Source organism: Nicotiana sylvestris, chromosome 7 (genome assembly GCF_000393655.2).
Source record: "Nicotiana sylvestris chromosome 7, ASM39365v2, whole genome shotgun sequence".
NCBI classification, from domain to species: Eukaryota; Viridiplantae; Streptophyta; class Magnoliopsida; order Solanales; family Solanaceae; genus Nicotiana; species Nicotiana sylvestris.
Window position 1 is genome coordinate 116,422,470 of NC_091063.1, and position 14,428 is coordinate 116,436,897.

The 14,428-nt window shown below is 38.2% G+C and overlaps 1 protein-coding gene across 1 annotated transcript in view; it reads left to right on the forward strand.

Moving 5' to 3' along the window:
- Nucleotides 1-14,063, forward strand: part of LOC104240849 (cinnamoyl-CoA reductase 1) — a 28,497-nt gene extending 14,434 nt beyond the window's left edge. Inside the window, exons 4-6 of the mRNA XM_009795743.2 lie at nucleotides 12,737-12,899; nucleotides 13,127-13,313; nucleotides 13,772-14,063. Of these exons, the coding sequence (XP_009794045.1) occupies nucleotides 12,737-12,899; nucleotides 13,127-13,313; nucleotides 13,772-13,916 (495 nt within the window). The 3' untranslated portion in view covers nucleotides 13,917-14,063. The remainder of the gene's footprint in view (nucleotides 1-12,736; nucleotides 12,900-13,126; nucleotides 13,314-13,771) is intronic.
- Nucleotides 14,064-14,428: the final 365 nt, after the last annotated feature.

Here is a 14,428-nt window from a genome sequence, read left to right on the forward strand (position 1 = left end):
TTAATCACTTAGATATTTCTGAGGTGCTACCTGTTCCTTCTTTTGGAGATTCAGTCCCTATCTCCCATTCATCTTCCTCCATAGCTCCACCGCCTACCGTTCTAGTTGCAGCTCCACCACCTATAGCTCCAGTGTCACCACCGAGCCCAGTGCCACCACCTAGTCCAGTTCCACCAACTATAGCTCTAGTGCCATCACCTAGTCCAGTTTAACCTTCTACAGCTCCACCACTCCTGACTTATCATCGTCATCCGCCCCCACCATCAGGCCCAGCTGATTCACGTCCTGCACCTGACCCTGCTAATACTGCGGACTAGTCTCCTCTTAATCAACCGATTGCACTACGAAAGGGTATACAGTCCACACTTAATCCTAATCCTCATTATGTCAGTTTAAGTTACCATCGTCTCTCATCATCCCATTATGCATTTGTGTCATCTTTGTCCTCTGTTTCCATTCCTAAGTCTACAGGTGAAGCATTGTCTCATCCCGGATGGCGACAGGCTATGATTGACGAGATGTCTGCTTTACATACGAGTGGTACTTGGGAGCTTGTTCCTCTTCCTTCGGGTAAATCGACTGTTGGTTGTCGTTGGGTGTATGCAGTCAAAGTTGGTCCAGATGGCCAGGTTGATCGACTTAAGGCTCGTCTTGTTGCCAAAGGATATACTCAGATATTTGGACTCGATTACAGTGATACTTTCTCTCCCGTGGCTAAAATTGCATCAGTCCGCCTTTTTTCTATCCATGGCTGCTGTTCGCCATTGGCCTTTCTGATAGTTGGACATTAAGAATGATTTTCTTCACGGTGACCTTGAAGATGAGGTTTATATGGAGCAACCACTTGGTTTTGTTGCTTAGGAGGAGTCTAGTGGCCTTGTATGTCGGTTGCGCCGGTCCCTCTATGGTTTAAAGCAGTCTCCTCGAGCCTGGTTTGGTATGTTCAGCATAGTTATTCAGGAGTTTGGCATGACTCGTAGTGAAGCTGATCACTCTGTATTTTATCGACATTCTGCTTCAAATCTCTACATTTATCTGGTCGTTTATGTTGACGATATTGTTATTACCGGCAATGATCTGGATGGTATTAGTAAGTTAAAGCAACATCTCTTTCAACACTTTCAGACTAAGGATCTGGGCAGATTAAAGTATTTTCTGGGTATTGAGGTCGCTCAGTCTAGCTCAGGTATTGTGATCTCACAACGGAAGTATGCCTTAGATATTCTTGAGGAGACAGGAATGACAGGTTGTAGACCTGTTGATACTCCGATGGATCCGAATTCTAAACTTCTGCCAGAACAGGGGGAACCTCTTAGCGATCCTGCAAGATATAGGTAGTTGGTTGGTAAATTAAATTACCTCACAGTGACTAGACCTGACATTTCCTTTCCTGTGAGTGTTGTGAGTCAGTTTATGGATTCTCCCTGTGATAGTCATTGGGATGCAGTTATCCGCATTCTTCGGAATATAAAATCAGCTTCAAGAAAAGGCTTATTGTTTGAGGATCGAGGCCATGAGCAGAACGTTGGATACTCGGATGCTGATTGGGCAGGATCACCTTCTGATAGACGTTCTACGTTTGGATATTGTGTCTTAGTAGGAGGAAATTTGGTGTCTTGGAAGAGCAAGAAACAGAATGTGGTTGCCCGGTCTAGTGCAGAAGCAGAATATCGAGCAATGGCTATGGCCACATGTGAGCTAATTTGGATAAAACAGTTGCTCAAGGAGTTGAAATTTGGTGAGATTAGTCAGATGAGACTTGTGTGTGATAATCAAGCTGCTCTTCATATTGCGTCAAAATCCAGTGTTCCATTAGAGAACTAAACACATCGAGATTGACTGTCACTTTGTTAGAGAAAAGATACTCTCGGGAGATATTGCTACAAAATTTGTGAAGTCGAATGATCAGCTTGCTGATATTTTCACCATGTCCCTCATTGATCCTCGTATTAGTTATATATGTAACAAGTTCGGTACATATGATTTATATGCACCAACTTGAGGGGGAGTATTAGTTTGATAATTAAATAGTAGTAAATAACCCTAATCCCATATGTATTAGGAGTAGGACATGTATTATATATATAGGGTTCATTGTATCATTGTTAATATTAATCAATAATAGATTTTTCTCCCGTGCATTCTCACACTACTGATACATGCTTTTATACGAAAGTCCTACTATTCTAGGAAAGAAAATAAACGAAAATAATGAGAGAATTACAATACAATCTTCCTACAATCAAGCTATTAATTAAATATTTGATTTTCTGATTCTTCTCCTATGATTAAGCTGGTCAACACTCCCCCTCAAGTTGGTGCAAAGATGTCACACATGCCCAACTTGCAACCTAGTGTATGGAAAGTCCATTTGTTGAGACCTTTGCTAAACATATACCACTTGTAACTTTTTCTTTGATGAAGTGTTGATCAATTTCAACATGCTTTGTCGGTCATGTTGGACTGGATTATGAGCTATATTAATGGCAGCCTTGTTATCACAATACAAAGACACTTTTTTTTTATCGAAAATCTCAATTCCTCTAGTAGCTTTTGTAACCACAAAAGTTCACAGACACACTGGGCCATAGATCTGTATTCTCCCTCTGCACTTGGTCTAGCAACTACACTTTGCTTCTTGCTTCTCCAAGTAACTAAGTTTCCTCTTACGAGTGTACAATAAGTGGATGTGGATCTTCTGTCATCTAGAGATCCAGCCTAATCCGCATCTGTAAAGACTTCTATATCTGGAGGTGACCATGTTTGGAGAACAATAGACCTTTTCCGGGAGCATATTCAAATACCGCAAAATGTGAAAGACAACTTGCATATGAGGATCTAGGGGATCATGCATGAACTGACTCACCAGGCTGACTGAATAGGCTATGAGGGTGTTTGGATTGGCTTATTTTAAGTGCTTATTGGCTTTTAAGCACTTTTTTCGTTTTGTTGGTGTTTGACAATGATAAAAAATGCTTAAAACTACTTCTTAAAATTCAATCCAAACACCAATGTCTGGTCTAGTGTGGGAGAGATAAATGGGTCTTCCAACCAATCTTTGATATCTTTCCTTATCAACTGATTTTGCAGTTCCGCTTTGTAACTTGTGATTACTTTCAATGGGCGATTCTGTCGGTTTGCAACCTGCCAAATTATACTTCCTTTGAGAAATAAAGATTCCTCTTTTTGATGTAGCAACCTCAATTCCCAAAAGTACCGCAACTTCCCTAGATCATTGATTTCAAATTCTTGTGCCAACAACTTCTTCAATCGAGTAATCTCTGGTCATTACTATGTCATCAACATAAACTATGAGAAGAGTGCGTTTACCCTTTTGATGTCTTATGAAGAGGGTGTGATCAACATTGCTTTCTTGGTAGCCGAAGGAGATCATTGCTTTGCATAATCTGTCAAACGAAGCTTTAGGGGATTGCTTCAGTCTATTCAAGGCCTTCTTGAATCTGCACACTTTCCTTGACTTTATTCAGTATCAAATCCAGGAGGAATCTCCATATACACCTCTTCTTCTATGTCTCCATGAAGAAATGCATTCTTTACATCAAACTGTTGCAAGTCCTAATCAAGATTAGTTGCACAAGACAAAATTATTGTGATAGTGTACTTTTTAGCAACAGGGGCAAATGTCTCTTGATAATCTACTCCATAAGTCTGAGTGAATACCTTAGACACCAATTTTGCTTTGAATCTTTCAATTGAGCCATCGGCTTTGTGCTTCACAGTGAAGACCCATTTGCAGCCAACCAACTTTTTGTCGGGTGGTGAAGTGACAAGTTCCCAAGTTTCATTTTTTGACAAGACCTTCAGTTCTTCAATCATAGCTTGCTTTCATTTAGGATCTGCAAAAGCTTCTCTCCAATTCTAGGGAATAGACACAAAAGAAATAGACAAGGCAAATGCTCTATAGGAGGGAGAAAGAATTATAAGAGACAAAATTAGATAAAGGATGTGTGGTGGTGCAAAATCTGACTCCTTTTCTGTGAGCAATAGGTACATCACATCTAACTCATTAGGAAAGGTAGGTAACTTACCTAAAGGTGGGGGTTCAGTCAGTTCACTTCAGTTTGAAGAAATTCGGTTCGGTTATTTGGTTTTCGGTTTTGTAAAAGTAGTAACAGAAACCGAACTGAAATAAGTTCGGTTCAGTTCAGTTTTCTAATTTCGGTTCGGTTTATTTCGAATCGATTTTCGGTTTGAACATTATCTTATTGGGATCCTCTATGTAATATGGGACTTGCGAATTTGTTGTATTTTTTCCAAAACTTCGGACTTCTTGGAAATACTGTGTTTATAAAAAAAAACCAGACTAAGCTTTGCACACTATTATGGATCATAGAATTCAAACAGAGGCAAATTACATCTCTGTGCGAAATCCTCCAGGTATACTACTCTCATATATGCTATGGATGTTTTAGTAGAGTGAAATTCTTTAAGAGTGGGAGGCTGCTGGACTTACTTATTTGGGTTGGGTCTTTGATGGATTTGTGCCTAATAGTATTAATTTATTACCTATGGGCTTAGCCTATATATAACTTAAAGAATCTATATGCTAATAATTCGGTATTTCGGTTAACAGAACCAAATAAGTTAATAACTGAAAATCGAACCAAAAAACTGAAATTCTAAAATTTTAAATTAAAACCGACCAAAAAAACCGAATAACCGAAACCGAAATAAAAATATTTTCTGTTCGGTCGGTTTCTTCGATTCTGACCGAAATATGCCCACCCCTAAACTAACCAGTAGAAGAAGACTCAGCTTTGGCGGATTGCATGATGATTTCTTCTGCTCTATTTCTCCTCGAGTAAGTTTTCAAATCAGGTTTATCCAAACGCCCAATAGTCTTCCCCTGTTTTCTGTCTTCAATTTTACTTTCCCTTGTAGTACTGGCAATGGTTTCAACAATAGAACTCGGGAGAATCATCTCTTCTCTTTTATAGTTCTCCGCATGAAGAGGTGATGATGTAATACTGAAATAGGGCTCAGATTCTCGAAAGGTAACATCCATGCTGACAAAGATTCTCCTAGAGGAAGGATGATAGCATTTGTACCGTTTATGTGTTGGAGAATACCCAATAGAGACACTTAAAGTCTCTATGATCAAGTTTCCCAAAGTTCATAGTGTGAACAAAGCAAACACACCCAAATATCTTCGGAGGAATAGTATAATCATTCTTACCCTTTAATGCTTCCAGAGGAGTCCGAAAATTGAGGGATTTTAGTGGTATTCTATTGATGAGATATGCAACTACTAAAATGGCATCCCCCGTAAGGTTTTGGTAGATTCGTTCTTGCCACTTCTGACAAATGCCTATTTTTCCTTTCTGCAACCCATTTTGTGCACTAGTATAAAGACAACTAGTTTGATGGAATATCCCATAAGACTCCAAATAAGCACCAAAATTTGTGTCCATGTATTTTGTGCCATTGTCAGTATGCACGAGTTTTATCTTAGCCTCAAACTGAGTGCAAGTCATCTTATGAAATGACTGAAAGCAGGAGAAAACTTCACTTTTGACCTTTAGCAAATACACCCAAATCGTTCTATTGCAAAAATCAATAAAAGTAACAAACCATCTATTACCAGATAAAGACACAGTTTGAGTAGGACTCCACACATCAGAATGAATAGTCGAAAAAAGAGTTGTACTTTTATTATCACTAAGAGGATAAGAGTTTCAAGTATACTTGACAAATTCACAAGCATTACAAAATAAAGATTCAAACTCAATTCTTGAAAACAAACTAGGACATAACTTCTTTTAGGCAAAAAATGATGGGTGGTCTATGCCACTATATTATTTCTTGGTTGACATCCTTATTTACTCCAAAACATGGCCTGACCAGAGTCTCGAGTTTCATCAATCCAATATAAGTCATCATGCAACCCACCACTGCCAATCCTCTTCCTTATTTGAAGATTCTGAAAAATACAATGATAAGGAAAGAACTCGACACTACAGTTTATTTTTTTGGTGATGACACTAACAGATAACGGCTTAACAGGAAACTCAAGTACATGGAGAACAAATGATAATGTAATATCAGGTGTATAAACAACTGACAACAGAACATGTTCCAGAGATGAAGGACAAGAGTTAGGGAGCCATTGACTATTTTGACATAATCCCCTGTGAAACTGGGAGAGTAGTTTTGAAAGCCTTTAGAGGAGCCTGTCATGTGTTTATTCACACCAAAATCAATACTCCAAGTTTAAAGGCAATACCTAACTGCATGTAATTGGAAGTTGCAATATTAGAAGAGTCAAGTTTATTGAGGAGATAGCGAAGATGTTGAACTTAATCCGAAGACAATGCTTCTCCAGAAGCAGTTTCTATGGTTGTCTCTATATTTTCTGCAATATTAGCTTGAACCCTTGATGGACCTACACGTTTTCCTTCACAACCTCTCGTTGGTCTACCATGTAGTTTCCAACATGTCTTCTTTGTATGCCTGGGCTTTCCACAATAATCACAGTGCATGTAATCTTGATTAGAAGTGAACGCTTTTGGTTGTTCATGAGACACAGCTAACACGTACTTCTCCATTGGTGCTAAATGAAGCATGACCCCTCGTCGGCTCTCTTCCTCTTGAACATAAGAGTATGCATCCTCAAGAGAAGGAAAAGGAACTTTACCGAGAACTTGAACCCTGATCTGATCATATTCTTGATTCAAATCGGCTAGAAAATCATAGACCTTTCCTTTTCAATCGATCATTGAAAGAGAACTGCATTATCAATGCACTTTGCTTGGAGATCATGATAGTAGTCAATCTTCTGCCATAACCTACTTAACTCGGAATAATAATCAGTGATAGTCAATTCACCTTGCTTAGTCGTATGAATTTTGTTTCGAATTTCAAAAATCTTGGCATCATTTCCCTTGCGAGAATAAGTGCTTGGTTGAATTCCAGATTTTTTCGGTAGTGTCAAGCAACAAATATTGTTTAGAAATTCGAGGGTGCATGGTATTCAAAAGCCAAGTTATAAGGGAGTTATCAGATAGTATCAGTCACAACAGGTTGTTTCTTTTCTCCCATAATATAACCAATCATTTTCCTGGATTTAATAAACCACAAACAAGCCCTTGACCAGGCAAGATACGAACCATCACCATCCAATTTTACCATACTAATACCATGTGAAACAGAATTATTGTTATCTATTGTTTTTGAGTCCCCCATATTTTTCAACAATCCGAAGCACCAGAAAATTTGCAGAATATAAATGCTAAACAGAAGAACCTGGTTACTCAAAACAACCTTCAGAATCTGAAAAAAGGCTATTGTAGCTAACGGGTTACGCCAAACTTGTCTTCTGTGTTCGAAAAAATCTGAAACTAGTTTGGATAGGTTGTATAGTAGATATAATCCTTCCAGTGGTACCAATTTTTGTACAGAACTGGCAGAAGGTGAGAAAAAAGCTTCGGACAGAATTGTTAGCAAGAAAACTATAACAAAGAGAGAGAAAACTCAACCTATTGAACTCTAGTATTGCAGAGAGAGAAAACTCGCCTCAAAAGGGCATCAATGGTTCTGATACCATGATAAAATTGAAAAGAATAGAAGACTCATTGTATTTCAATATATGTTTTACATCCTACTGATACATGCTTTTATACAAAAGTCCTACAACTATTCTAGGAAAGAAAATAAACGAAAATAATGAGAGAAAATTCGGTTACAATAAAATCTTCCGACAATCAAGCTATTAATTAAAGATTTAATTCTCTGATTCTTCTCCTATAATTAAGCTGGTCAACAATTAATATATACACATACACTCACACACGCACGCACACACACACACATATATATATATATAGTATATTCATATAATAGTAAATAATAATAAGAAAAATAGTAATAATATTAAAAATTCTCTAACAAATTTAAAGCCTATTCCTAATTAGTAAGTATTACCTATATAGATCTTTTTCTTTCATTGTGCCCTATTTTTAAGTCTGTATTTATTCCAAGAATTTATAGGTCGTTCGAGGTAACTTTTTCCGTGTGATTTTCGGTCTATCTCGTCTCAAGGGGCCTGCTCTCATTTTATCCCTAATGCGTACTACTTGCACCTTCTAACGAATGTTGTCAATTTTAATCTTATCTAATCTTGTATGACCATGCATTCGTCTTAGCATTCACATCTATACAACATTCATCTTGTGGATATGTTGGAGTTTAGCAACCCAATATTCACTACGATATAACATTGTTGGTCTTGTACCCGTTCTATAGAACTTACCTTTCACTTTGGTAGGCATCCTTCTATCACATAACACTCCATTAGCACTTATCTATTTTAACCATCTAGTTTTAATCTTATGAGTAACATTGTAACGACTTGATCAGTCATTTTGAGCATTCGCATTTTCATTCTGTATTTGAGGTCGTGAGTAGCTTCATATGATGTATTATGACTTGCGTGTATTGTCAGTTTTGGTTTTCGAGTGGTTCAGGATTGATTTGAAAGAATGATCTTTAATTTGGATGCTTTGAGTTAGAAGAGGACCAAGTTTTACTTTTTGTGTATTTGACCTCGAATCGGAGTTGATGATCTCGTTAGGTCCGGATGGTGATATTTGACTTTGGCGTATGCCCGAATTCGTATTTGGATGTTTCTAGAATGTTTTGGCTTGAATTGGCGAAAGTTGACAATTTGAAAGTTTGGAAAATTCATAGGTTTGACCGGGAGTTGATTTAGATGTCGTCGGGTTCAGATTATTGTTTCCGGAGTAGGAATCGGTTTGTATGTCATTTGGAACTTGTGTGCAAAATTTGAGATGATTTTGAGTTGTTTAGACGTGTTCGACCTTAGTTTGGAATTTGGAAATTTGAAATAGTTCATTATGCTTGATTTGAGGTGCGATTCGTGGTATTGATGTTATTTCGCGTGATTTGGCCTAGAGTAGATTCGTGTTGTATTTTGGGACTTATTGGTATATTCGAACGGGGCCTTGAAGGGCTCGGGTGAGTTTCAGACGGGGTTTTGAGGGGCTCGGGTGAGTATCGAACGGGTTTCGGACCATTTTGGGGCATGTTGGTTATTGCTGGTTGGCAGTGATCTGGTGTGGTCGCACCTGCGGAACTATGGGTGTAGGTGCGACGTCTGTAGATGCGGACAAGAGGCGCAAAAACGAGCTGGGTGTTGCACATCTGCGATGTGTTTTCCGCGGCTGCGGCTTCGTAAGCGCGAGGTGGGCTCCGCAGGTGCGGGTGGTAGGGCAGAGAGTGGAACTCGCAGATGTGACACTGCAAATGCGGCAGTTTTGTCCGCCGATGCGGAGATGCTTGGCAGATCTCATATATTCGAGGGTTGAGTTACTTTATCGCATTTTGAGATTGGGAGCTCGGTTTTGAGCGATTTTTGAGGTGATTTTCTCCACTTGGATTGGGGTAAGTATTCTTGACTCGGTTTTGATTATTATTGATGATTCCATCTTTGATTTTGGCATTTGAGTGATGAATCTAAAAGAGAAATTGGGGATTTTTGTCAAAACTTTTCTAATGCTAATAATTGGGTTTTGAACATCGATTTGGAGTCGGATTTGGATGAAACTAGTATGGTTGGACTCGTATTCGAATGGGTTGCCGGAATTTATGGGTTTTGTCGGGTTTCAAGGTGCGGGTCCGGGTTGACCTTTTGGTTAACTTTGAGTATTTGATTAAAGATTCGCCCTTAATCGTTTGGGTTTGATTACTATGACATTATTTGATGTTTTTGAGTTGCTTTGGGCTGTTTCGAGCCGTTCGGAGCTCGATTCGTGCGGGATGGCGCTTCTAGAGTATTGATTTGGCTTGCTTGAGCTTAGTATCTTACCTAAACTTGGTTCAGGCAACTAGAGTTATTTGTGATAGCTACATGCTATGGGTTGCGCACGTGTGTGGGGTGAGTCGTGTGCGTGCTAGGTATTATTCATGTCGGGGCAGTGCTTAGGCTACGATAGGCCTTGAATGGATTGCTAAGCTTCATGCTGTGATATTTCTTATATTTGTACCTCTTTTGTGAGATATTTGAACCTTGTTTGAGGTTAAATAGAGGTTAATCTCCTGATTGAACTTGATAATTGCTAGTTTCGTGATGCAATTACCTAATTGAGTTGTGGTAGCACACTACGCAAATGCATACACCTTAGCATGTCACTTATACCAGTCCATGAGTATGCAATTTGATATTCATTGTTCATGTACATGTAATCTTGTATATTTGCCTTCTGTGTGATATGAATTCGACTGGTAGCACGTGAACACGCCGTGCGGATTGTGATTATTGGCACGTGAATACATCGTGCAGTTTATGATTATTGGGATGTGAACACGCCGTGCGAATTGTGATTATTGGCACGTGAACACGCCGTACGAGTTGTGATTATTAGCACGTGAATACATTGTGCGGCTGATATTATGGCACGTGACTACGTCGTGCAGCGTGTGGATAAGGATTCACCCTCCTAGGGTCACTCATATTTTTCTCTTGATAGTGTACACGCGGTATGAGGAAAACTGATCAGTGGTTTGGTTCGGTTATTGTGTTTCTAAGGAAAACTAGCCAGTGTTGATTTGGTTATTGCAGTTTTCTCTACTTGCAATTTCCTTGGATGTATACATGGTTTTTGCTGCATCTCTTCTCTATTTGCTAGCTCCGGAATATATACGTGTCTTTATGGGATGATTTGAACATAAGGGGAGAGTGACATGCGAGAAGAACGGAAGGAAAAAACCACGATGTATGTCTTGCTAAAGGCAAGGAAAAGGAATTCAGGAACCAAGAAGAAGAGGAAACTTGGGAGACGGAGAAGAAAAGGACAAAGTTCAGAGGATGCTTTGAGCATATGACAGGACAATGCTGCAGGTACATAAAAGATGGCATAATAAGAATCTTTATCACCAATATCACTTTGTGTGATCTGCTGTGGATCTCCATTGCCACTCTCTATGACATTTTTTGTGCCACTTACTACATCTCTCAAATGTCTGTACCAGTGGCCATGACAAAAATATTAAGTGATTGCAATGAACTATTTTGTGGGACTAGAATAAGAAAGTTAAGAAGTACTACCTAATTGATTGGGGAAGAATTAATTCTCCAATAGATAGGGGGTTAGGGATTAGAGACTTGAGTGTTCAACTAAGTTTTACTAGGGAAGTGTTTTTGGAAGTTTCAAATGGAGGATCAAACTTTATGGAGAAAAGTTATTGGTGAGAAATATGGAGTCCAAATGGTGGGTTGGAGGACTAAGCAGATCATTTTGCTGTGTAAAGCAGCTCTGTGGAAGAGTATAATGGAAGTATAAGAGAATTTTTACAGGAATATCAGTTTTAAAATTGGCAATGGAGCTAAAATCACTTTTGGAAATAAAGATGATATGGTGATGTCTCTTCATGTAAAGCTATCTGATCCATTTTCAATATGTTTAGCCGGCAAACAGCAGCAATCACACAAATTGGTAAAAAACAGGGCGGAGGAATCTTATCGACCTGAACCTTATAGAATTGGGAAATTGATGAGCTGAATTTCTTGATTGGATTGTTATAGAAGCAAAAAATATCACTCAGAGAGAGAAAGCAGGGAGATGGAAGGGCAGGAGGATGGTATTTCTCTACAAAGTCAATTTATAATATACTCTCTGTTCCAGTTTATGTGAACCTATTTCCTTTTTGGTCCGTTCCAAAAAGAATGACCCCTTTCTAAATTTGATAACTATTTTGCTTAAACTTACAATTCTACCCTTAATGAGAAGCTTTTATAACCACACAAATACCCTGAGCCTCTTTTTGACTTGTTTAGGACTACAAATTCCAACAGTCTTCATTTTTTCTTAAACTTCGTGCCTAGTCAAACAGGTTAATATAAATTAGAACTAGAACGGAGGGAGTATTGCTCTTCTCGCTCCTCAATTTGGATCCCAGAGCATTGAGAAAATTGGACTTTTTCTAAACAGTAGCCAGCGCGGGAAGCCGCGGGAAGCCACTCTGATAAAAGAGGATTTAGGAAGGGGAGGACAGACTATCAGTTGGTAATTCATGTGACAGGAAGCAGAAGAAGGGGTAAACCATTTGTTGCTGAATCGTCCGACTGCATACATATATGGTGTAGAATATGGAATATTTTGTGAGTTGAATGGATGATGTCATGAATCATTAGAGGTGGAAGCTTAGAAAGAAGAGACAGAGAAAAAGAGTATGATGAGAACAGGCTCCTTTGGCACTCATATGGACCATTCGGAGGAACTGAATTGCTTTTGGAGAGTGGAAATAACCTTGTAGAAGTTAGTGGAACCTCATAGTTCTTTTACACATTTGGAGCATATGTTTAAAAAAGTGTCTATACAGTATGTTCTTAGTGGAGAATACGATTTTTTTTATACTGTTTTCTTTAATAAAATCTTTACCTTATCCCAAAAAAAAAAAGAATACTTTTTTCATGTATAACTCTCTATTCTGATTTATATCTTGCATGTGGGATTTCCTCATCGAATCAGTGAATTTTAGCTTCATAAAGAGAAAATATTGCTATGTATACTGTTGTTTAACCTTCTTAAACCCCTTATTCTATCAACTCAACTATTAAACTAATAAAGCATACACAACAGCAGCCATGAAAGACGAGAAAAAAATGATCGTTATATGCCTTTAGTTTGTATCCCTACAAGCACCTTTCTTGTACATTTACAATTTACGATTTAAATGTGACAATGCACTGGTTCCTCAGGTATGGTATCCCTTATCAAAAACACTTGCTGAAAAAGCTTCTTGGGAATTTGCCAAGGAAAAAGATTTGGATATTGTTGTGGTGAATCCAGGAACTGTAATGGGTCCCATGCTCCCACCAACTCTTAATGCCAGCATGCTCATGATGCTTCGTCTTCTTCAAGGTAACATTGAGTAATGATCTCTACTGCTAGGTTTAACATGTCTCTCTGTACCTAGAATGGGGTAGATTGTCCTTCCCATTTTTATCCTCTTCAATTAAAAGAATCAGTTCATTATTATATTGCCACCTACTGGTCTATTTCTTAAAGCTTTTGATGGGTATTTAGTTATGAAACTTTGTTGGTGGTGTCCTCAACATGACATGCCTTGTCATTTTATTTATGCTTAGGCTGCACCGCTACATATGAAGATTTCTTTATGGGATTAGTCCATGTCAAGGATGTGGCATTAGCTCATATTCTTGTTTATGAAAACAATTCAGCAAAAGGAAGGCACATGTGTGTTGAAGCCATAACTCACTATGGTGACTTTGCCGCTAAGGTTGCAGAGCTTTACCCTGAATATAACGTTCCTCGGTAATACTTTTTAATCTAACCTTGTTTGCCTAGTAAACTTGAATTTTGTGTGATCCTAGAGCTGCAGGCATTCGCTATCCCTTTTCCTTATCCACCCTCCACAAAAGAAATTTTCAAAAGTCCTTCATTAATCTATCTAATCTGCTTTAATAACTGAGACTTTTCTGAATATTAATTTGTTCTTCATTCCTGCTTCACATGTTGTTTCTGAAGTAAATGTACAAACTATACATAATTTCACTTGTTAATTGTGGATTTCCCTTCAAATGAGCTTCCATCTTCGATTTTCTTCGAGGTTGAATACCGTCTGCCATGACTTGCTCTTACTGCTTATTAGTAGTTTTTCCTTCGTTTCTTTTTCAAAAAATACAAACTTTGGGCTATAAAATTAAAAAACACTGGAAAAATCCTCTTTGAGTTTGTGGTAAAAAATTAGTTATTTTGCTCGTCTTGATCAGGTTGCCAAAAGATACTCAACCTGGACTATTAAGGGCCAAGGATGGAGGTAAGAAGTTGATGGATTTGGGACTACAATTTATAGACATGGAGCAAATAATTAGGGACTCTGTTGAGAGTTTGAAGATCAAGGGCTTTATTTCTTAAATGTCCATAGCTGTCCCTGTTCTGTACATGTTCATCAACTCGTACTAGCTGTAATTTGACCTATTTCCTACTGCTGGAACGGATGACGTGATTTGTCATTTCAAGTCATGATCTTGAAATAAAACAACAAAGTCACAAGTTGCAACACCTGTTATGTTCTTAGATATAACAACATTCTAATGACAGTGGCTTCGTGGCTACCTTTTAATTAGTTAGAGGGGCAACGAACTACAAATGATAGTTTTTAAGTGTTAAGTTTCCACTATCCAAACAAAAGTAGTTTACGAGGGTTTTGGTGCACTTTAGGGACATACTCCTGATCCATATTATATTTGTCTTTCAAGGTTCTTGTATATCCTTCAATGAAGACTTTAGATAATCATAAGACAAAAAAGTGATTAATGACTTTTTGTTTTTCAAAATGTCAAATATTTTGAATCTAAGCTTTCTAAATAAATAATAAGGGACATTACCAGTTATGTCATCCCTAAGTAAGTTAATACAAAATTAGC